Source organism: Rhinolophus sinicus, linkage group LG10, assembly GCF_036562045.2.
Source record: "Rhinolophus sinicus isolate RSC01 linkage group LG10, ASM3656204v1, whole genome shotgun sequence".
NCBI lineage: Eukaryota > Metazoa > Chordata > Mammalia > Chiroptera > Rhinolophidae > Rhinolophus > Rhinolophus sinicus.
Genome location: NC_133759.1, coordinates 51,879,764 through 51,905,921, shown reverse-complemented (window position 1 = coordinate 51,905,921; position 26,158 = coordinate 51,879,764). Strand labels below are relative to the sequence as shown.

At 35.2% G+C, this 26,158-nt stretch overlaps 1 protein-coding gene across 39 annotated transcripts in view; it reads right to left on the bottom strand.

The window, feature by feature from the left end:
• SLMAP (sarcolemma associated protein) overlaps positions 1 to 26,158 on the bottom strand; it is a 118,812-nt gene that overhangs the window by 17,650 nt on the left and 75,004 nt on the right. For 21 of the 39 annotated variants that reach the window (XM_074313170.1, XM_019724167.2, XM_019724164.2 and 18 more), the window contains 4 exons: positions 25,309 to 25,371; positions 13,621 to 13,680; positions 8,091 to 8,171; positions 7,738 to 7,797 (listed from right to left, as the gene is read on the bottom strand). In XM_074313170.1, coding sequence (XP_074169271.1) covers positions 7,738 to 7,797; positions 8,091 to 8,171; positions 13,621 to 13,680; positions 25,309 to 25,371 — 264 coding nt within the window. The remainder of the gene's footprint in view (positions 1 to 7,737; positions 7,798 to 8,090; positions 8,172 to 13,620; positions 13,681 to 25,308; positions 25,372 to 26,158) is intronic. The other 18 variants (XM_019724171.2, XM_019724175.2, XM_019724176.2 and 15 more) reach the window with 1 other exon arrangement.

Sequence of the window (26,158 nt, the reverse complement as noted above, 5' to 3'; positions counted from 1 at the left end):
CCCCCATCCTCTACCCTCTTTCCTCTCTAGTCACTCTGTTCATCTTTCATTGTATTAAAATTCTACTACTGAACACCTGAAATAACACCATCAGGTAGGCCATACATATCCTTCTAGTACATTCTATTTAACTATTACTTTGGTTTACAAGTAGCTCAGGAACAGCAACTTTTTTCCATCAAAAAATAGCTGAGAATATAATTTCACAATATGATCACAGTGTGTCTCAGATGTTACATATACACATTTTATACTCATAAAATTATATCCTACTTTTCTGTTAAAAAATTTGACTCTGGGTTCATCTATCCTAGTCAACCTATCAAGTCTTCCTTCAAATGTTCTCTTGGTAAGGGTGTGTGTGTGTGTGTGTGTGTGTGTGTGTGTGTCCTTAACCTATCATGCCCTTCTGCATTCTATCCTACATTGTGACACTAGTCATTCTCTAACTTAGATCAAGAACCTACATTGGCTCCCTATTGTATCAAGTCCAGACATCTTTATCTGAGTTTTACAGTTCTCCGTAATAATCAATACTTATTTTCCATTACTCACTAATATACTCAGTTCCTAATAGTCTCCTTTGTAGCTCTAGCTCCAGCTCATGACTACTTTCCTTGTTTATCTTTGCTCATGCTATTCTCCTTTACTGCTCCAAACCTGCCCATCCTTTAAAGCCTAGGCTCAGGCCTCTGCGTCTGACCCTGCGACTGCATCTAACTCCCAGCATGCAGTGGTCTCTTTTGCTTGATTTCTAGAGTTTGACAGTAAAACACAAGCAAAGCAGGAAGACTTTCAAGTTACCTAATTGTTTAACAGCATTTAATTTCATTTTTAAAAGAGCATGAATCTATATAGATATAAAAGATTTTGGAAGAGACCTTTAAGATCAAGTAACCTACTCCTTTTATTTGACAAGGAAATAAAGGTCCAGAGTTCTGAAACGGCTTATACCTCTGGGAAGTGGTGGAGATAGGACCAGAATTCTCACTCTAACTCAATTTTTGTCCCATAAATCATGGTACTTTCTTAGTTATATAACAGCAATTAAGTGGCAATGCTTTCCTAACAACCAACTCGTATTTTCTTCTCCAGAAATAAGAGGATTCTTATCATCGTTTTCTTTTTAGCAACAAATGTAAAATGCATATGTTTCACATTTCTGCTCCATATTATATGGAACATACTATATTCCATCCACTGCAATGCTAGACATATAGTTGGCACTTAACTATCTGATTAACATACAAAGTAATCAAAGATTTGCATCTAAAATGTGCAGATTTAAAAAATAAACACGATAATTGTAAATAAATTAATGCAACAACTAAAGGACTGTTTTGAGGATGGGGAGCCTTTTATTAATGATGAATCACTATGTAATCCATCTTGAAGTTTTATTAAAGCAGACATTTCTTGTCTGCAGCAGAACAATTTTCTTGATCAGTGATGTGAAACAAAACTAATACTTGCTTTTCAAACTAAAAATAACGGGACAGATTTTATGTTAAGTAATTATGTTTTGGGGGACAAAATATAATCTGGGCAATAATGAGTTCCACTAACACAGGGATCTACTATTTGCAAATTCTCTGTATCACATGATGAAAAGGTTCAGCATTTAACTAGAGCAAATGAGATGACATGTATCACATAAACTACAAACTCTACATAGTGTTTGATCATAGAAGTGGATACTGACCCAAATCTTTACAAATTAATAATAAAAACAAATGACTATATTCAAACTAATCAAGTAGTTAGTGTGCAGATGCTCTTTTCAGGAAGCCAAGTACCAAGAATTTTTTTTTTACCAAAGACAAATGAGCAAATCTTTTTGTGCTAAGGTTGATTAAAAGTTCATTGCATTTCATGTAGTTGTGTGGGGAAAATGCACTATTAGTTTACTGTGGCTTGAGTCTACTCTCATGGGGCCTTACTTTTGCAACAGAAAGGGACTTTTTATATCAATCTACTTCTCAACCTTGGGAAGTGTTGTGATGAGTATTAGTGGAAAGTTCTTAGATGAAGATAAACGAAAGCCTTACTGAGCCAAATCCATTGTATTTAGATGTGCAAGTCAAATGGAAATAACTGTTTTTTAGGAAATACAGTATGATGATGTGGGAAGATTAGTAGAATCTGTTTTCCCTTTAACACAAATGGTATATATTTAGAATTGCATGGTGTATTATGGGCTAGGGGCTAAGTTTCCTCAGACTAAGGCTAAATCCTGTAAAGAGATCCACACCACACAAGAACCCACTGAATAAACCAGTCTTGGCACAAAGAATACCTACGTGAGATCCTAAATTAAATTGGGTGTCATTACTTCTTCAGAAGAGTGACTGGAAATTTAACTTAAACTCTGCTCTTAGCTCTAAACATGGTTGAGATACTATGAACCACTTGGTAAAGGACCAAATCAAAGCATTTTTTTCCCAAGTTCTATTCTGCATGTGCGTATTTGTTGAAGGCTGGTGTAGCCACATCTGTTAACTCATCAACTGATAGAAATAATGTGACTGAGGCAGCTGGCCAGGTGGGTGTATTCTTTTTCAACTACCAGCACTCTTCCTTCTGGAAGGTCTGGTAGCTTCAGGCTTGGCTGATGAAAATAACCTTCACAATGGAGAAAGACCATTTTTCTGTCATGGGTATGTGCAGCCGTATGAGACAGTCCTAAGTAGCAGCCTAACTATGAATTTAATCTTGGCAAAAGCCTCTTATCGTTTGTTGATCCTCACTCCTTTGCCATTCCTTCTAACCAGCTAGGTTCCTTCTTCACAATTGGATCTTTTCATTGGCTCCTTTGTCCCCTCCACTGTCCTCTTCTTTCTCTGCATTGCCCCCCTGCTACTACAGTCCACCCCTATGCAGAGAATTCACCAAACATGGTTAGCTGTGCTCTCCAAAGTTCCCACCACACCTATGTAAAACACAATTACACTATTAATACTACCCTCCCTCAGACTGCAGCCTCCGCCTGTGTCTTATCTCTGTATCTCTCAGGTCAATAAGTGTCTCAGAAATAAATGACAATGACTTTCTAATCCTAGCTTCTGCCTTGTACTTCCAACTGCATTTCTCATTCCCAGGGTGACAATATGAAACTGTGACACCTTAGCATATAAAAGGGAGCGCTTTTAACAATTATGCTGGGACAACAGGCACAAATGGCTCTAGGCAAACAAGAGACTATGGTCACCTTTCTTGTTCAACACGTGCCAAACTAACACCATCACTTTCTTAACCAGAATACTGCTTCTTCCAGAAATAAATACTTCTTTTAATAACATCACTATCCTTTCAGTCATATAGGGTCAAATGTTGGAATTACATCTGACTTCCATTTCTCTCTCATATTGTTTCTCAGGCTTATGGATTCCAGATGATGACCAAAGGAGAGATGATAGAGAAAAACGAGAACAAGGGGGCCCAAGACTGGATTTTGTTCTTTTGTTGAAATTTCCACAACAGTCATCCTAGTTCAGACTCTCAATGACCCCCTAAGCCTCCAAATTGATTGCCTAACCTCCAGCCTCTACCTATTTCAATTCATCCAACAAATCTCCCAAAAATACAGGTCTGATCACATTTCTGAGCTCAGAATTGAATTCTGCCATAACTATCAAAATTATCACCTTAACTGATAAACCACTCAAAGGATTATGTGAACAAACTTTAATTATACTGAACTTGTCAAAACCAACCCTTATTATCTAGTATGTAGTTTTTATAATATTTCCATTGTCTGAGAAGATAGCTCGAGCTTCTCTTCTTATAATTCTACCCATTTAAAAGATGTATCTATATAATTTCCCAAAGGACAAGAAAAAAAACACAACCCTAATACTATTATCACATTGAAAATAATAATTCCTTAATACCAAGTATCGATTTAGTATTAAAATTTCCCCATTGTTTCAAATTTCTTTTACTGTTGGACTATTTGAATAAAGATCCAAACAAGGTTCACACATTGCATTTAGTTAGTTGACACATCTCTTTTAATTTAAAGGAAACCTACTCCTCTTTCCTTTTCTTCCCAAACCTTGCAACTTACTTGAAGAAACTGGGTTGTGTGTCCCACAGAATTTTCCACATTCTGGATTTTGCTGTTGTATCCCCACCACATCATTTAGAATATGTCCCTAGTTCTTTATATGTCCTGCAAGTTGGCAGTTGCATCTAGAATCTAGACCAGATTTAGGTTCAGTTTTTTTTTTTTTAATCATTGAATATATGACATATGGTATGACACACTTTCAGGGTCATCTCAAATAATACTTCTTCCAAGAAGCTCAAACTGCCTTTCCTCCCCATCTTCCAAAATAAACAAAAAGAAACAAACAATCTGGACATTCTTTCTCCTTTCTTTGATTCCTACTGGCAACAAGCACCAAGCAGCAGCTTATCATCCGTAACTCTCCTATCGCCATTTGACTAGAAACTCCGAAAACCCCAAGGAGAGCCACACCAGACTTGGAAACAGGAGAGGCCCGGGCACAGTTCCCGAAGGAAAGCAAACTTGCATTAGATACTAACTGGACTGAATTCCAGTTTTCTTTTTACCATTTTGGGGAAATGATTTCAAGTATATATAAAAACGTGTGGTTCGAGCCACATCTTTACTTCTCTTTTAAAAGTGACATAAGTTGGTTGAAAATGATTAATATTGCAGGAAAAAGGTACTATTGCTATCATCCTTTTACTTACATCTTATGGTGAATGTTTAGTCTACTTTACATTATTTTCCTAATCCTAGATGACTGACATGAAGGGTAACACACTATAATTCCAAATAAAGATTGGCTATTTTTCAAAAGGAAAGAATAAAATTTGAAAATAATGGTTCAAGAAGTTGTAGGGTTTTAGTGAGGAAAATAAAGGGGCTACTTCCACGTAGCTGTAAAGGTTAATACTATGGTCTAATAACTTACTCTTCATTTAAGAGGAAAATTCTGTCAGCCTACTGAACCAAATTATATAGACGACAAAGCACAACCACATATAATCAAGCATAACTCAATGTTTCAAATAAGTGGTAGTGAAAACATTATTTTTAAGAATTTATACAACCCTCACAAAAGAAAAACAATGGATTAAACAACTCTTTAGGGCTATGGTCACTGTTTCTTGACTGCTCTTCTAATATATCCTGCTTCTAAATGGCTGATTTTTCTTTATACCCAAACAGTGACTGTTCTTAAAAACAAGCTGCAAAATCTTTCACAGGTTGTGTTGATCAAGATATTATTTCATTAACAAAAGGTGGCAGTCACATAGAAATGTAAGGAAAGTTTTGGGGTTCTGTTTTTGTCACTTTAACTTAAAGTAAGGTTAGGGAACTCAGACCCATCTTCACTAATGGTACCTCCAAAAAATTACTAGTAGTGTTAGTACATCCACCCTCCTCCCACAGGCACCTTGTATTTTCCAGTCTCTTTCTCTCTCCCACCACTTTCCCTTTTATTCCAATACTCTTCCTTGAGTCTGATTCTCCAGCCTATATTGTGGGCACTTTTACAGATACGATTTAGCTTTCCTAATGGTACACAGGACGACAAAAAATCTTTCCCCTGACATGTGGCAAAGTGACAAACACATTATTATTTTTTAAAGATCTAATTGCATTTATTAAGTGATTCATGAATTGGGCAGCATCCCACGTAGCAATTAGAAGGGCGCTCCTTATTATTAACTAGAAAAGATCAACCACCACCAACTGTTTTTCTTTAAAAGATTAAAGTAGGAAACATTTTTTTAAATCCCATAATCTTAGTCAATTAAAGAAAAGGTACTCTTTAACATAGGTCTGCTTTCATCAATCACCGTCATCATAATTATAATATTATCAGTGTCTTCATTATGGTGCTTAACATGTTATGTTCCCAACACCATGGTAAGTGATCCACATGCATTACTTCATTTAACCCTCACAATAATCCTATGAAGGTAGTTTTTCCTAATGTGACAAATGAAAAAAAGGGAAGCACAGAGGGGTTAAGCAATTTGCCCAAGGACATATTACAAATAAATGGCAGAGCTGAGACTGAGCCCAGAGCTCTTAGATTCTTGGCTAGAGTGTTACTTTCCTAATGCTCTTGTGGTTTTATAAGTTTTATAAGAGGTCTGTTATTAATTCATTCAACAAATATCTGAGTTTTACCAAACATCTGGCATTGTGGTAGGCAATGGGATAAAAGTAAAATCGAGAACAGACAGACACATAAAATTACAAAAGCACTAATAACATTTGAATATAATTAACACAATCATAAATGCTATTTATAAATCAATCTCAACTTGGCTGCTGAAAAGATTTCTGGAAGATTTCTATAGTTAAAAAGACAGTTAATAATTGCTACTTTTGTATGACAGCTTTTCATTACGCATTCACCTCCCCTCTTGTTTCTCTATGTTCCCACAAAGGCCCAGGGGTTCAGCATCAGTGACAACTTTTTATACAACAACAGTATTGCATTTCTGAGAAGAATAAGAAATGCTCCAAGATGAGATTTCTGGACTATGCAAACATTAACTTAGATTTATTATTACAACACTAGTGCAGATCAGTAAGAATGCTGGAAACCATGCTCATGCTTAAAGACAGGTTGGCAATTGGTTGCCTGGGCCAGTAATCCTCAGGGCTTCCCTTGATAATGAAATTCCATCAAAGGTGGCTTCATAGAGCCATGTGAACTTCAGTATCCATGGGGAAGAAAAGAGAGGGCCAGGATGCCCAGACTGAGGAACTCTAAGAGAATCGAGGTCATTTCTTTGTTAACCAGCCCCAGTCCCCATTACTGTAGAACTAGGCCAGCAGCAGGGTCATGGAGGTTGAAACTACAGGTTCCTTATATAATCTAAGACACAGGGTCTGGACTGGGAGACACCTTAATAGTCCAGCCAGAAACATAAGTATTTCTACAATGAGAAACTTCCATAGGCTGCTTCTGCTGCTGATTCCAGAGAGCTGCCTAGTGTTAGTCCACTGCTACCAACAAGTTTCACCCATTGCGCTGAACTTTATGTCAACTTTTCTCGGTACAATTAGGCAATATAAAAGAGACCACAGATTTATCAATAAGCCACCCCAAGGCACTTTATTTTAAAAACACTTTTATAAATGCTGATTTATTTCCTACCCATTTCATTCTAAACAAGTAAACACCAAGAAATAAATGTACTTCTTATTCAGAAGTGAGACAAGTGAAAGAATTCATTACATGCACTGCTTATTTTAGCCCCATCCCAAATTTCTAGAACAGTATCCTAAGAACCTGGGTATATTTATTGGAGGATGAGGACCAGAAAATGAGGAAGTTTACAACGGCTACCATATGATAACAGAGCAAAGAGGTGGTTCTTTCAAGAAAGTCAGTATTTTCATTTTTTTCTAATTAGGGTTCAAAACGGTAATGAGTTTCTACCAGAGACATATCAAGATAAACACAAAAAATCCACAGCTACATTTAATAATTCTACCACTTACTGCTTTGCCTTTTATAACCTTGATTGATAACAATTTATTTTACGATTTAAATAGTTTTGTTTGAAGCACTGGCACCAGCACCAACTATTTAAATTTTAGTTCCTGTTACATTCTAGATTCTGTCTTAATATTTTAACTAAAACTTAAAATTTACATCATACATGGAATTGATTTTGTGGCAAAGTGTAAACAAATCTGATGCCCTGGTTTAAAATGTCATAAAAAACATATTAAAGTACCTTTTAATAGGGATACTTTAGCAAGAGGTTCATTTAGGTCTTGCTCATCCATTTGCGCGTCTGGGGGGGAAAGATAATTACAAACAATAGTCAGCTCTATTAGCAAGCTATCATTCTCAAAGTAAACAGTTGACATTTATACCGCTATTGTGTTTGGATAGTTGAAATTTATACAACTATTGCATTTGGATAGTTTCAACAAGTCCAAGATTCAAGAATGGGACTTGATAAACAGAAGCACTGCTTTTCCCCCAAACACAAACTTTCAAATTTCCACCCACATTAACCTACATACCTAAATTGTTCAGTAACAATAACATCTGCAGATTTGTAAACATTAGGTTAAAGCTCACCTGTAGTGTCGTCACTACTTTTTTCCTTGCTTGGACTCAGAGTATCTGATAAATCAGATTCCTTTGCTCTTGCCTGGTTTTCTACCAAGAAAAAAAAATAAAAGAATATCATTGTAATTAAATAGCTTCTATCAATAAAACTGCTTCAGGCTATGTGTGTTCTAAATCTACTGGTATGCAAAATACTTTTAAAATTAACTGAGGTCACCGAATCTCTTACTTCTTCACCACACTTGTCCAAAATGGAATGCTGGTTATTACACATAGCTCATATTAAATTATAATGTGGAGCATGTCTGCTGTGCAGAGGGCTGGGACTTTTGTTCAAGGCTATCCACTGGCCAACTGCAAACAAAAATGAAGCAAGCTCTGCTAAAGTATTCAGAGAACTGTAACAAATATAGCAAAATTCCCAGGACAATGTGGACATTGTATGAAGATGATGAGCGGAAATGGCTGTATTATATAAAAACAGGTTGCCTTAGTAATATTTATACTCATAACAAAACTCAAAAAGAAAAAAAAAATCACGGGTGGCCAGTTGGCTCAGTTGGTTAGAGCGCAGTGCTCATAACACCAAGGTTGCCAGTTCGATCCCCACATGGGCCAGTGAGCTGCGCCCTCCACAACAATATTGAAAACAACGATTTGACTTGGAGTTGATGGGTCCTGGAAAAACACACTAAAAATAAAAAGTTAAAAAAAATTAAAACAAACAAACAATAACATTAACAGACTTTTATGTCTAAAGAAAATATAACTACCTGAACCACATTGAGGAAAAAATTTTTTTAAAGTTTTGAAATTATTTCCAAGTGCTGTGCTGCCTGATCCAATGAGGACATCCTAGGTCTAGTTTTCAAATAAGTGCTCTCAAAAATCCTAAGTGTAAATCCAATGATTTATTATAGGTGACTGGAAATTAATTAGGCTCTAGACCTCATCTGTGTATATAGTATGGCATGCATTAGGATAGCACTCACAGAGAGGGTCATTTCTTGGACCATAAGCCTATAGCATCTCCCCATTTTCCACAAGGCCTCGGCCAAGATTTACATCCCAGAATTTAGCCATAATCTGGTCCCTGTATTAATTCCCACAGGAGTTCTGTTTCAGTCGGGCTAGCACTTTACAGGGCTGAAGCATGTCAGCTCATTATGGCCTGCAATTCTTTGCTTAAGTTGAATTTCCCTAAACTCAATAACCATTCTCTCTACTTGGCCTAGTTATTCTGTAAGTAGGACTTAAGCCCCATCACCTCTAAGGGAAGTCTTCATATCTCCAGCATGCTGCTCCTTTTTTTTTTTTGCATCATCTCTGTGTCATATATTTTTGCAATTAATCATGTTCTATTTTATATCATTCTGTGTTTGTATGCGTTACATATATTTTATTTCCTTAGTGAGATTATAAATTCAATAAGCATATGGTTATTTTTATATTATTATATCCTTGACTGTACTGTTTGTGGTAATATGTATTAAACATTTAAATGTGCATATCCACTTCTAGTACTTTTCCTAAGGAAATAATAGACTATATACATATAAGGCACTGCAGCATCATTTATTATGGAATGGAAAATATTCAAGATATATTCACTATTATTAAGTAAAAATATTCTGTTAAAGAACAGTATGTATAATGTGACCCCATTTAGATTGAAAATAGCTATGCATCTAGTTATGAATTTTTGGTTGTATGTATTTATTCAAGTGTGGAAGGAGCTACACGAGATAACAATGGTTACTTCTGGAAATAGGGACATGGTGGACATTTACTTTCTAACTTCACACAGTTATACATTATTTGAAAAATTATAGTGAATATATATTGTTTTATAATCAACTAAGTCAAGAGATAACTTCTGTTTTGAAAGTAATCAGAAACATATCTAGAACCATTACCGTCAAAATATTTAATACAATATTAAAATACAACTTGTTATGGCTTTTCCATATATGAACATCCCTAGAAGTTGTGGCTTAACTTGTGAAATGGATGATGGATTACAAAAAGTGTTTTGCTTTTCTGACCGCCATTTCCAGTCAAAGACCAATCTACCAGAGACAGGGAACTTAGATTAGAAGTAAAGTCACCGACCACAGAGGCCCAGGGGAATCAAATCTGTTTTGGTCATTCATAGTATGCTATTATCAGACATTTCCAAATGTTCTAGTTTTGATCACAAAGTTAAACAGTCTCAAATAAGGCAGGCTAATGTTATCTAATCTCTATATACATTTTAAAAAAGGAACCACTCTGGGGGAACAGAAAGGAAAACAGAAAAATAACTTTCTTGTGACTTTGATATTCTTGTCCATCTTATGATCAAGATATTGAGGTAAACTAATAGGAATATACTTTCAAAAGTATCCTTCTGGCTTAGACGGAACTTTTATTTTATACTTAAGAATACTAGCCAGGACGGTAAAATTGCCTAAAAAGTGGGACCAAATCTTTAAGATCTTACTAGAATATAAGCTCCATAAGGGCAGGGATTTTTGTCAGTTTTGTTAACTGCTATATCCCCATTGCACAGAACAGTACACAGTCCATAGTCGGTGCTCCGAAAAAAAGGTGACTGAAGGCGCAAATCTACTATAAGTAAAAAGGCAAGGTTTTAGCAAGTCAAGTCATGGTCCATCATATTTGTGTCCTGACACAAGTTATTACACAGAGGCAACCCAAATGTATTAGAGAATGAAACACAGGACACAACAAATGAGTGGTACCTACTTCTTTTCAAAACATCTATTCTTCAGCTATGAAGCAGCACCCAACTTTCTAATATTAAAAGTCATCACTGGGCGGCCAGATGGCTCAGTTGGTTAGAGCGCAAGCTCTGAACAATAGGGTTGCCGGTTCGATTCCCACAGGGGCCAGTGAGCTGCGCTCTCCATGACTAGATTGAAGACAATGAGCTGCCGCTGAGCTGCTGCTAAGCTGCCGGAGGGGCAGCCGGATGGCTCAGGTGGTTAGAGCATGCGCTCTTAACAAGGCTGCCGGTTCAATTTCCGCATGGGATGGTGGGCTGTGCCCCCTGCAACTAAGATTGAAAACGGCGACTGGACTTGGAGCTGAGCTGCGTCCTCCACAACTAGATTGAAGGACAATGACTTGGAGCTGGTGGGCTCTGGAGAAACACCTCATTATTGGTTCATTTTCCTCTGTGGTACTTGATCATTAAGATATATACCAATAATATATAGAAGGAAATGGAAGAATAGCTACCAACATCAATACCAAAACTGTTCCCAAAGTGGGAAGTCTACAACAAGGTAACTCTTTTCACTGTATCTCTGAGTAGACATAATGATGGATGGGCAAAACAAACGGGCCCATAGACCACCAGAACCATTACTTGGAAAGAAAGCAAGGTTAAGGATCAGGAAGGAAAAGGAGAACTAACATTGTTGGACACCAGAATGGCACTCCCTGCTTTATAAGCAATATTTCACTAAATTCCCACAAAACCCACCAATTAAACATTGTCAATCTCATTTTACAAAATGAGGAAACTGAGGTTTAAAGAGCTAAAGTAAGTGGCATATAGCTAGTTAGTGGTAGAACCTGAAGATAAATCCAGCTGTCTTACCTACTCATATTCTTTCTACTTCTACCCCGAAAGCTACTGTAAACATACAATGACTGCAAGTTGTGTAAGGGCTTAAACAGAAAGCATATGCAACCTGTGATTACACTCTGTATTAGGTGAAATATCTGAAGAAAATACTAAGACTTGTATAGCTGGTAATTGGTCATTTCTAGCAACTGATATTTTCAATGCAGAAAATTCCACCAAAACATCACCAATGAAAGCATTTTAAAAATAAGACAATTCAACCAAATCCAAAAGAAAATACTTTATAGCCAGATATAAATTTAAAATGTAACTTATTTCAGCCATCTAGTTTATTACAAGGATTACCTCTGCATGTTTAATGTGAGAAGTGTTAGCAAAATAAGGCAGGCTAACTGACTACTAACAGAAAAATCTCTGGGTATATAAAACTTGTATCTGTATTATTATTCTTAAAGGGTGTATTCTATTCACTCGTATGGACTTACTTGCTATAATTTATTTAATAAATGCCTTTATTATTGGATACTTATGTTTTTCTCTTTTTGCTCTTAAAACAGCACTAAAACAAATACCCTTGGCACATCTGTTCAATTTGTCCCTTAAGATAAAAACCCAGAAATGGAAATGCTAGATCAAAAATACTCTTTAAAGCTTTCAATACATATTTCATAGCCAGGTTTCAAAAGGAAATCAGTAAGACTGCACAAATATTTTTCAAAAATGACATCACATAATTTTAAGCAAGTATATTCCAATTAAATGCATTAAAATGCATTAAAAAAGAGAATACATTAAAAAGATAAGTGCTGATTTTTTTTCCCTACGGCTCTACTTCCACTTCAAAGTGTTGGCTATTCAACCAACTAATCTGAAAAGGTATTTAGGTGGTGAAGTAAAAGCTATTTTAAAGTCTGTTCTCATCTCACTCTAGTAAGATGAAATAAATTTCCGTATGTACTAAAAATAGTTCACTGTTCTGAAACTCAATGCCTGTTTGCCAGAACAATATTAGTGATGCATATTCTGTGCATTCTTTCCCCAAATATGGTGTCTGGCGTGCACAAAATTCAGAATGGAAACCACCAGATATTTGAAATAATAGAATCCTTTAAAATATTTTTAAAAGCCAAATAGATCCAATTACTTTCATAAAACAGAATACACTGAAATTGAGTATTCCAAATTTTAATCACTCATTTTTTAATTGACCAAAATGATTGGGAATCTGGCTTTAAATTTTATACTGGTATGTTCTTATGAAAACCTTAGAATAATAAACATATCCCACCAAATTTATTTGCCCAATTTCCCTATGCACAAAAGTGACTTGACAATATGATGCTTTAAAACTCATTTTTCTTCTCTAAGTCTGACAGTTGTAACAGAAAAGAATTAACAGAATAATCTACTTCAGGCAATTATAGGACTATTCATTATAAAATATAAGAAGATTCTACATAATCACTTTTGTTTAAATCAAATTGAGATGCCAAAAATTAAGAAAATATTAAATAGCATAAGGAATGTTAAAGGTACGATAACCCCCAAAATGGAATTGCAAACATTTTTCATCTGTTGTTTTAAAAAACGATTTACATTGTATTTGATTAAAAATTTGAGATCAAAGCTGAAAAATAATGCTGGAAGTGAGAAAGACTGTAACACCTTTTTAATACCTAAGAAACCTATTCCAAGCACTTAAAACACACACATATATACCCTTTTAAAAAGAAAACTTTCCAATTAAGATAGTCTTCTTAAAACAGAACTCCGGCTACTTCATATCATTATCTGATAACTATTACAAAACTGCCACTTTGTGAGCTATAAGAAGTAAACTAATTAACAAACCATGACCTTGAAAATGTACACTAACCTTCATTATCCAAAAAGACTTGTCAAAACCCTCAGAAATTCCCCCCGGAAAGCCCCCAGAAAACGAACCTTTTGAAAGCCTTGTTTCTTCTACCGCTTTGGTTAGATGCCCCTCGACGATCAGCTTCTCTGCCAAAGAAAATAAACGTTACCATCCAAGCCCAAACCCAGTAGCACTTCCCTGAGCGGGGCAGCGTAACACATTCCATGACCAAATTTAAAGATGATAACATGACTCCCATGACTAGGCTTGAACAAAAACTTGAACCTGTAAGGGGAACTAAAAGAATCTGAACTATAACAGAGCAATCAGATTAATGCAGAAATCTGGGGGTGGAGGAACAATGTGCTTTTTATTTTCATTAGTTTCACCTTATTTTAAAAGCCTAGACCTTTTTTTAAAAGGACTCAGAATAAACAAACAAAGCGACCCTCTTTAAATCAAGGATATTTAAGTTGAAATAAAGGAATTCTGAGAAGGTATTTTATTTAAATAAAGAAGTAATACAAATTATGTTACACCAATAGTTTATTTTTCCCGATTGATACAATTCAGTAGAGAGGTCTACATGTTTCAGTAAAATGAGTCATTTTAAAAGAGATAATTATTAAAGAAATAAAGAAATTTTATGTTTTGTTTTATGTGGGATTTGTGTCAATGTATAATGTAGCTTCTTTATAATTTATTTCAAGTCAGATTTTCATATTCTGCATTTCACTGAGGATAATATATCTATTCTGTATATCCCTTTTTTAATCCTGTATGTCAGTTGGTCTCTTTCAATGTACACTTTTGCAGTATGTGATATAATTTCTCTATTCTTTCCTTCTTCAACCCACTGCAACTTAGTCTACACCCACCACTCAACCACCGAAACTGCTCCAAGATCACTGTAACCTTCTATCTGCCAAAGCCTATGGCTCCTTTTCAAATTTTTATTTCATATAGGCTCTTTGCAGTATGTGGCACTGTTTGCCCCGCCTCCTTAAAAAATAAAAACGTCAAATTAATAGATTTAGATAATTATAAAAGGTATTAGTCTTACAATATGTATAACGAAAGCTGTCCTACTCTGCTCCATTCCTAAAATTCACTTCCCAGGAGCAACAAGCTTTAAATTTTAGCCATTTCTTCTGGCATTTCCATTTATATTTCTAAATGATTTATCGCTATTTCTTTACTTTTCCATTTTAGACATTATTTATTGACAATCTCTTATAGATGATTAAGCCCTCTTATATTCCAGCATCCTCATAAGAGTTACATTTTGTCCATCTATAACTACTTATATTATGACTATTATTTTACCTCAGTCATGTAACATGCTATGACCGTATTTCTCATCTTACGTGTATAGTAGCCATTTAGTATTTTTTAGAGCTTATAAAGCCTTGTTTTGTTTTACTGATTTTTTTATGTATCTCTCTCAAACACAGCCCAAGTTCTTATAAACCATAAAACTCTCCATATTGTCAAACATATCAGGTAATCTATCACATTATATTTTCTTGTCCCCCCCTTTACCCAGACTTTTAATTTTCCTGCTCGAGGCTAGACTGTATCCTGTGCAAAATCCCCTGCACCAGATTTCAAATCTTCCTTTTCCTGCTTTATTCCCTCATTTCAGTATAACATATTTTCTGATAATTTCCTGAAATGGATGAATAGAAGGTAAATGCTTTGTGACTTTGTTCCTCTGAAAAGGTTAATTCTCTACCCTTACATTTGACTGATGGTTTGACTAGATACACAATTCTCTAGGAAATAATTTTCCTTCGGAATTCTGAAAGCTTTGTTCTACTGTCTTCTAGCTTCAAACATGGTGAGTCTAATGCTAGTCTGACTCCGCTTCCTGAGTATGCACAGCAGACACTTCCTGTGCTCAGCAGTGCCAGGTCCACCTGTCCCTTCTGAGCACCTGGGAGGACTGTACCTTCCAACTCCTTAGCACTGAGGAAGGTCCACATGACTGATTCTAGCCAAAGCACTGGAGAGTAGGAGTTTTCTACACTTTCTCTTGCCCCAGTCTAGAAACCACGTGTTGAGGTGGCAACACCATAAGATGGTAAAGCCACCATCCACCTACAACCCTGAGTAACAATGTGGAGCAGTGTTCTCCCTCACCATGGACACATGACATGAGTGAAAAAAGGTCAAGTCATTAAAATTCCAGGGTTTATTTTTTGCTATAATTTAGTTTATTCTGAGTAACATAATACGAGATTCTTCCTCTCCAGCTGTTTTCAGAGTCTCTTTATCTCTCATATTTTAAATTTCATATACCTCAGCATGCGGTGTTCTTTTTTTGAATTGAGGTAAAATACACATAATATAAAATAATCTTTTAAAGCGAACAATCCAGTGGCATTTAGTACATTCACAGTGTTATGCACCCACCACTTCCATCTAGTTCCAAAACATTTTTATCATCCAAATCTCATACTCATGGAAGCATTTACTTCCCATCCTCCCTCCCTAGCCTCGGCCCTCAGTCATCTTTCTGCATGAATTCCTGGATATGTCATATAAATAGAATCATACAATATGTAACCTTTTGTGTATGGGCTTTTAAAATATATTGTGTTGTGCATTCAGTGCATCCTTTCAGTTTAGAAGCTCATACAGCTTCAACTCTGGGGAATTCTTTTTGTATTCTATTTCACTAATAAATTCTTCTCTTTTCTCTCTCCTCTTCTCTCACTCTCTCCTCTCCCACACTCTGGAAATCTTTATTGCTCAGCTATTAGATCTCCAGGATTAATTCCCTAATTTTCTTAAAATTTTCCTCCTTTTTTTCTTAAAACAAACAAAAACCTCTTGTCCTTTTTGTTACATTTTTTTAGAATATTTCCTTTCTTCTAATCTTTCCACTGATTTAATTTTTAAAATATCTGGTATCATATTTTTAGTTTTCAAGAATTCTACGTGCACTCTAATCCCTTTTAAAAATAGCACCTTTAGCTTGTTTCACCTTATTTTTCTGAAGAAATTAATTATACATTTTTTAAAAAGTTTTCTTCTGCTTCCTGTATTTTCTATGTTTCTTCTCTAGTCACATTTTCTATTTGCTTTTTATTTGTTTTGATCTCTGGCTTTCTGAGTAGAGAATTTCCTCAAAGTCTGGTGATCTTGGCTGTCTCTTCACAACATTCAGGGTGAGCAATAAAAAGCTGACGAAGTTCTGTGTGCATGAGCAGGGCCTGTTACCTGCTGGGCTCTACACACAGTGGCATTTTGTTTGGAGACCTTCAAATGTCAGTATAGGTGTTCTTTTCTCTTGGTCTGATCAGTTTCCCTGGAGTAGAATCCTCTAACCTCCTTTCTGGGGAGTGTAAACCTGGTGACCTGTCAGTGTATAGACTTTCATTTAATTCTCCCGCCTTCTTTTGTTTTCCAGTGAGATGCTCATACCTCACCGTCAACCATGTCTAAAGTACCCCAGTCTAGAGTTTCCATCTCAGCCTACAGAGAGAAAAATCTCCTATCTTTATGTGGGAGGAAAGAAACACTTGTCTGTTTGCAGGGACTGGGGGAAGAAAAATGAGGGTCGAACTATTCCTTATATAAACTTTCAATCCTGCTTTCAGCACCACCTTGCACTCCTGCCCTGCCTGACAGGTACTAAGTGCCTCTGATACCTGAGCCAGCATTTTCACTTGCTTTTGGGGGGCCTCCTTCACCCCCTCTCCATTTGCAGGCCCTTAAAAAGAATAAAAACCCAAATCTGTTACCACCCATTTATTTTACATCTTCCAAAATTTTGTTGCAATCTATGATCTGCGGCAGTCTCCACTCCCATTCTCTGTGTCTTTGTGAGCGTATGTCTTTTATAATCTTTTATTATGAGTGCATCCATTCACCATATTAAATCAAAACTTTATTGTCTCCCTTTTAAAACTCTTTTCCTTTGACTTCTAAGATACCATTCATTCCTACTTCTTTTATGTGCTTGCTCATTCCTTCCTTCCCAGTCTTTCATTGATTTTCCTTTCATCTGACTGTGATCTAAATATGTGATAGTCTTCAAGATCTCTGTCAACAACAAAATTTCATTTTTAATAGTATTAAGTACCTGCTGCACGTGAATAATTTCTAAATGTTGATGACTAGTCTAGCTCTCTCTCTTAGGTCCAGAACCCTATTGTCTAACTGCTTTCCAAACATGTTCATCCAGAAATTTCACAAGAACTTAATCTCACCACCGTCTAAAATGGAATTATCTCCTCTTTCTTTTTCCTCTAGATGGACTTGGTATCTCTATCTTCTTCTCTTCCATAGCTTTTCATTCCTATCTCTATCAAGCTATTGCAACTACCTACTTATGTCTACCTTTCCCAACAAACTATGAACTCTTTAAGGAATGTATACATTCCTTCAAATATTTACTATGCAGCATGCACAGTACTAGGTACTCCTCATAGATTATCAAGAGAAATGTGATAAATCTAGGAATTTAGAGTTTAGTGAAAGCAGGGAGGTATCTTATCAGTAATTTAATTCCCAACACAATTCTCTGTTCACACAGAGTACTCTGTTCCACAAATGCTTGTTACATGAATATAGCAAATAAAATAATATAAACAGAGATTTTGAAAACCATTCCAAACTTTCTCTAGTATGTTGAAGCTCTAAGTACCACCTTGTTTAAAAAATTATAAACACACATCACATTAGGAGTAATTTATTGTTTAAAATTCTCTCACCCTTAGAACAAAATCTGAAATCCATACCATGACCTATAAGGTCTAGTCTATATGATCTACCCCAGGTGTCAGGACAACTACAGTCCCACAGGGCCAAATCCACCCTGCTGCCTGTTTGGTAAATAAAGTTTTATAGGAACACAGCAAGGTCCATTCATTTACGGATGGACCATGGCTGCTTTCCACTACAATGGCAGACTTTAGTGGCTGTAGCAGACAGTATACCCTGAAAAGCCTAAAATATTTACTATCTGGCCCCTTATTATTTTTCAAAGGCATTTTTATTGTTCTAAAACTCTAATTTCAGATCCACCTTGCATTTTTAAGCGATTTCTATCTCATACACTTTCCCCAGATACATGTACACCTCACTCAGCTTTGTCTTATCTCTGTTCAAATCCCATATACTACCTTTGTCGCTCCCTACTGCCTTATATTCTTTTACTTTTCTTCAGTGGACTTATCACTACCTGACATATTATTAGTTTATTAGTTTTTGTCTCTTCGAGAAAATGTAAACTCCATGAAGACAAAGTTTTCTTTGTCTTGTTCATTTTTATACCCACAACAGCTAAAATAATGCATGGTATATACACAAATAAAAACTATTTGGTGAAATGAATAAACTGTACATCTATTTTTAAAGGGACCAAACTTGGGAAAAATATTTGTATGTTTTCCTCATTCTAAAACTAAGGATTAAGTACATATAAAAAGTTTTGAATAGTACTAGTATATAAGTGCTAAATAATAATTACCTGCTGCTATTATCACTATTGAAATTATTTAAAGTTATATTATCAATTCTAGTGAATTATTAGTGTCCTGTGATTAAAGAAGAAAAAAATATTGTTTTTAAAAAAGTTTCTAACTACTGGTTCTCACACTTGGGGTGGAGACCTCAATTCTCTAGGAGTACTACTGTATTTCCCCGAAAATAAGCCCTAACATGATTTTTCAGGATGACATCCCCTAAACATAATGTGTCTAATGTGTCTTTTGGAGCAAAAATTAATATAAGATCTGGTCTTATTTTCGGGGAAACATAGTAAATGTCAGAGACTTCTCCGAGACGCAAAAGGGAACTTCCAGGTAATGGTAACTGCAGATCTTAAAAGAGTTATTTGCCTGGGCACAACTGAAAAATAAAGAAGAAGATTCTCTTTCTTTTTCAAAACTCCCTCTGTTTGAAGGATATTCCAAAGACATAATTACTAATTCTTTCCTATTTTAAAACCATATTGTGAAAAACAACACATAAAAAGAGGCATAAAACACAAAAGTACAGGTTAATAAATTTTTTTAAAGCAAATGTTTATATGCCTACATCCCAAATCAAGAAACAGAACCTAACCACCACCCCCAACACATTTCACCTTCCCCCTTCCGATCCTGACTTTTATGGTACTTAATTTCTTGTATTTCCTTATAGTCACACTACCTAATACGCATGACTAAATAACACAATATAATTTTAGTGGCTTTGAACTTTACATAAATGGAATTCTACAGTATGTATTCTGTTGTGTCAGGATTCTTTCATTCAATATACCTGCGTATTCATCCATTTGACTGCTGACGTTCTTTTGAGTTGTTTCGAACTACTGTGAATAATGAGGCTGTGAACATTCTTAAATTGATACCTGACATATATGTGTGTACACACACACACACACACACACACACACACACACAGAGGCAGGCATTTCTGTAGGGAACCTACCAAGGAATAGAACTGATGGGTGTATAAGTTTGGCAACATTTGAGAACCATCACCTACGCACTTAGTTTAGCTAGAAAACATATGATGGAGTTGCAAAAACTATCACATCTTTCAAAGTCTGAATAAAACAGAACCAAATTTATTTCTTGGTTGATAAAAATAAATTATGTACTAACTATATTACTATGTACACAAAATAAAAATTAAAAACAATACATACAATACAAACAATGTGTTCGAAAGAAACTCAAAGGGAGCACGGGCGTGCCTAGACTGGATGAAGTTCTTAAAGCTTAAGGAGCCACTTTCCTCATGTGAGAACTATAACCAATTGAAAGCAGAAGATAAACAGTACTGACTATCAGATACTGATGTCGGTTGATTAGGTATCTTAAATAAATCGACAGTAGAGTAGATGAATATAAAAGAACTACATCACCTGCTGCTGTAATTCCCAACTTGGAAAATATTTCTAAATCTCAAAGTTAGGTTTTATTAAAAAAATAATGTTATGCCTAGGGCACAAAACTAATGTGTTTGAGACCAGATTTTTTAAATAGCATGCACACTGGCAATTAAAAAGTTAATTTCTAGATTGTCAAAACATATTACTTTAACAGGAACAATAAAGACAGATCAATCAACTTTCACTACCTTGTGACTGGGAATAAAAAGGAGGAAAACAAGTTACTTCAACAAGAAAGCTCCCCCTAAAATCCTCTCCACCTCTGCAATGCCCTCCAACCCCCACAACTAAGTTTTCTACCTCCCAGTTAACGTGTGTGCCAGGCATCACGTAGAGTGCTTAGGAAATATGATCTCATTCAATTCTCATAATGATCCTATGAAGTAGGAACTACCATCCCATTTTATCAATGAGGATATTGAGGTTTAAAGAGGTCATACTGCCCAGAGTCATGCTGCCAGTGAGGGAGCAAATCAGAAGTCCTACCAAGATTCTTTTGATCCAATTTGAAACATCATAAATGAAAATGAGCTAAAGTCACCTAAAAAGTCACTAAAGGGAAATATAGCAAAGAAAGTGAGATTAGAAGTAACATCAATAAACAATCAAAGTAAACATGAACAATCAGCATTCAACACCAAGCTGACAATTTATTTCCCTTCGGTAAGTAGTACTTCATGAAGTAGAAATAGAGCTTCGAGCCTCACAGGGGAGGTCCTGTGAGGTTGCTAATTTTAATAATACAAACTTTCACGCGGTTATTCATTTCTGCAACAAAATACAATTAGTTAAAGCAATTCTCACTATAGAAGATACTCTACATTTTCATAAAAACAGTTCCAGAAGCTGTTTGTCCTAAAAACTAAGAATAAGGAAGAACAGAGAGGGAAAAAAAATTGGAATTCAAGGATAGGCTGAAAACTAAATGATATGGACCAATTTCAAGGATATAAAAACAGATCTTTTTTTAAATAAGGAACACTCTATATTCCAAAATACTGTTGGCATGAATTTTAAGACTATCTCCTGTGCAGTTATATTGGGAGAAAATCTGGTAGGAATGTTGGAAAGCTAGCTGACTGGGGAAATGACTGGTAAAAATAAACAACAAACCAAAACCCTCACACATATCCTAGACTGGACAACTACTCTCAGAACAAAGAAACAGAAAATTAGTAATCTAGTTTAAACTCAAGAGTTTTCCTATAATAGAGAAAGGACATAAACTACTATGAGCAGGGAGGGAACCACACCAAGTGTTTTCTATTCTTTGTCATAAATATTATAAGCTATATTGGCTTAGAGAAATAAAAGTTTTAAAACAATGAAAAATTTTAAATCTGTTTCAAGTAGAATATATAATCAGAATAATTCAGAGATTGTTCAGAGAGGCTGATCTCACAGAGTAGTGAAAAATAAACAGTCACAAGAGCCACACCGATTCAGTGCATTACTCCCAATAAGGCAATTTCTAAGTGAGGGCAAAGCCCTAAGAGAAAGGAGGTGGGAACAGAGAAGCAAACACAGATAAAGACTGTAATTTCAAAATGGGGGAGGGAGACGGGGGAATTTTTTTTAAAATCAGGTAAAAAACAATTAGGCACGAAATATTAAGAGAATTAAATTCCTGCCTAATAATAATAACCATTAAGTCTTCTAGTAAGCATGGATTAAGAATACAAAGACATGAGGTTTATTTCAGGGCACTTATTAATGCCTTCATCAAAAGAGAGATGCCCTTGCGGGAGGGCACAGTTTATCTCTACAAAGCAGACCTCAGAGGAAAGTTTCTCTGGCACCCACCAACGATGCCTGGACCCTTGCCCAGACAGACAGTAGTAGCAAGAGAAATCAAAAGGACAGGCAGAGTCCAGAGAACGCTGTCTTTCACTCTGCCCACGAGGTGACGGCAGGTCTCCATGCCCTTAGATTCTTTACCTTTTACTCTTTATCTTCTCACTTAGCATACAAGTTAATCAAGTGACAGAGTTCAAGAAATATGTATGAAACAGATTTAGAGATGCACAATTTAACTGAGAAGCCAGCTTTAGCAGAACACAAAAGTCTCAGTGTACTCATTGCGTTTTATGGAAAACCTTGGTAACTAAAATTTGCAGGGAACATGGAATACGGAATTCTCTTTAAACCAAACTTCATGCCTGAAACTCTGAAGAAGGAAATATTGCTACAGCTTTTTAGCAAGTTTTACTAAAGTCATTGGTTAATTCTAGATTTTACATGGTGTATTTTTATACAGAAAATTTACTTCACAGTTCTGGAATTATGCAAAAGGTTATATTTAAATCTGTTCAAACTCCAGTCTCTTTGGGATTAAAAGCTTTTCTCTTAAAAAAGAATCAAAAGAAACTGTGTTTTACCATAAAAGGAAAACAAATTGAAATGTGTTCCAAGTCATTTAATTTCCTCAAAATCACCTTAAAATGGAAAGAACCAACAACCAAATCATCACTTAGGGATTCACATACATGAACTGAAAAAAGTCTCTCAATAAATTAAAAATACATGCAGAATCTTATGGAAGTGAACTACTTGCTTTCTAATTTTTAAAACACAAAGAGAATTTATACTTTATCATTTATATGAGCACAGTAAATAATAAAAGCTAGGTATTTAACATTTGCTTTTTAAAAGACTGGAAACAAGAAAGTGTCACTGCTCATAGAATAATGCACTTTATGTTCAAGATCATAAATCACTTCAAGATGCCTATGAATGAAAATAATGGCAAAGAAGTTTGTATGTGTTTGTCAAAAAATAATCCAAAATTGTTTCAAAGTTCATTTTGAGTCAGATTTTTGCTGAAATTGCCTTGCTTGCCATAATTCTTATTAAACACAACAATTTCTATAATGGCAGCTTGTCATAAAATAATGAAAATGTCCCTCCTGACAACAAATCAAACCAGAAGTAACCCTTCCTATACCAACTCTGGCTATCCAAATTTAAGGAGCCATAAAGATCTGGAAAATGTTGAGATGAAACTGGTATCCTCATTAAGCAAACTTTTACTGCTTGCTACTGAAACTCCGGAGCCCGATTCACATAATGGGCTATCCCTAGCTACCTGAATTCACAGCCCCAACTTTCACTGTTTGCTTTTAGGGACTAAATGGATTCAGGTGTCTATAAATATTTGTATGTTTTATGCTCTTTGGTTCATTCTTTGCCCACAAGAGCAGGATTTTATATTCTCACTTCCCCCCACTATGCACTACATTTAGCATTTTCTCATACCATTACATAGTCCTCTTAAACATTTTATTGGCTAATATCCCCATTGAGGGGATTGCTGTAATTTATATAACTTCTGCTCTACCTCTGAATGTTTATTTGGTCCATTTTTCTCCTCTAACTATGACCTGATAAAAGTCTCCAAGTATCTTGTTCTTTATTTAAAACAAATGTTCTGTGTTACAACTACAGTTAAATATTTTACACATTTTATAATATTTTAAGTGCTTTTTACAAATTGTAACTTAGTAAAACATTCTTTTGATAGTTTTCTATTATTTATTTGGGCTCAAAATATAAATCCCAAAAGTTCAAAATAAAGATAACCATTAAAAAATGGTCACATGTAATAAAACTAAGTATAAAATCCTTCTAAAGATTTATATTTTAGATTACATATTCTGCTTTTAGTTGGTTTCAGTGGGTACCAATTACTTTGCCCCAAATCCCTGTGCCAATTTCCTGTAAAAGTGAGATTTAGTAATCAAAAGACAACAAAAAGATGCACTAATTTTTGCTTTATGAAAAATTTCTCAAAAAAAATATTTGAAAGACAAAGAAATAAATCACATTTACTAAATAATTTGCCTCAAAGTAATATTAAACTTTAGATGCAACATTATAGTCTCTAAAATGTACAAAAACAGAAGCTCTCCTAAAACTATTAAATGAAATTCCCTAAAGCATCTCTACGGAGTATAATATTTGATCCTCTGAGTTTGTGTCTGCTGTAATTACCAGGTATGACCCTTACAACCCCCAAGTGCTCCTGAGATTGGAGGGGACAGACCCAACAATTGAATTCATGAGCATAAAAATATGGAAAACCATTCATTGCAAAAAAGAGAGCAAACAGGAAGAGAAAAATGCCTGACAGAGTCTGACAGGAAAAAGCATAGATGCCATCTATGAGCTTTACTATAATAGTGACCTTTCATTGTCACTAACAAGATCAAGAGACTATCTCAACCTTGTGACTGCTACTATAGGAAAATCTGTTGCTTCTCCTTCCCTAGAAAGCTCCTGCTACCCTAAGGGTCATCTTCATATCTGAGTATGCAAACTAAATTATTGTTTTACGGCTTCATTTAATCATTTACTTAAGAACCTCAAAATCCAAATCTCTGGGGGTTGCCCAGTTAGCTCAGTTGGTTAAAGCATGGTGCTAACCAAGGTTGCTGGTTCGATCCCCGCATGTGCCACTATGAGTTGCGCCCTCCTTAAAGAAAACGAATCCAAATCTCTCACAGAACTAAAGCTTAAGTAAAAATGGTTAATGTTATTACTATCTCTTAGGTAGCCCCACAGAAAGTTTAGGTGCTTGAAATTCTATTTTATTCCCTGCTCAATGATCTTTAATTAACAATCTTGAAACTTCCTGTCTTTTTGTGGGCCATGAAACGTTCATCTTCATCTGTGAAGGTGAATGCAACAGAAACATTTTTCTCCAAAGAGAAACATCCACAGTAGGAAAAGGTTCACTGCTGTCTGAAGATGGTCCTTTGTGTACTGCTACAATAACAAATACATTGAGATCTTCATTTTTCCTCTCATTTTTCCATTTTAGCCCCTGACTTCATTAAAATCAATGTGAAAAATACTCTGTACTCACTCTGGCATTCTATGAATTGATGAATAACAGTGCAGTCCCCGCCACTCTTTGAAAGCAAGTGCTCTAATAAAGAAAGAAACACCTTTAAGGATATAGCTTATTGCTGTGTTTGAAAACCAACAGCAAAGGTAGAAAAACTGAAATGTTTTAACATGGGTAACTCTAAATAAGATTAATAAACGTTTAACATATTTTAATACTAACAGCAGACATATTTTGGAGTTAAAGGTAAATGACTGAAAATTGTAATTATATAATCATTAATTTGTACCCTGAATGGTTACTTTTAAAGGTGCAGTTTCTATCCAAAGAGCTGAAGAAAACCATAGAAATATATTGCTTTAAAAAGTTTCTCCCACTTAAAATATCTTTCTCAAATGAATAACCTTAAATAATATCAAATTTTTACATTTGTTCTTACTGAATTAATTTTTAAATGACTGTTCTCTAACAGTCCCTCTTCAAAGCTATTCATCTTAGGTAAGAGGAAAAGTATTTTAAAAGTACCATAAAATAATACCTTAAAAATTTTAAGAAACTGATGGATTATTTTAATTTTTACACTTTCATTTCACAAAGTCTTCCCCTTTAAGTCACTCAATCTGTACTTCATATACTATCAAAACATTATATTGTTTATCTCTGCCCAAATCAACGCCTACACATTTTTAAATAAGAGTTTGGTAAGTGGTTTTGCTCAGGTCAAACAAAATTTGTTTTTGTTTTTTTTAATGGGTGTAGAGAATCAGAATCGAATATAGTAGTTTAATAAAAGTTTCAGCCCTTGTCTTACTATAATCTTTACTCTGATTCAAAGAGTCAACTTCTAACTCTGGATAACATCCTTCAG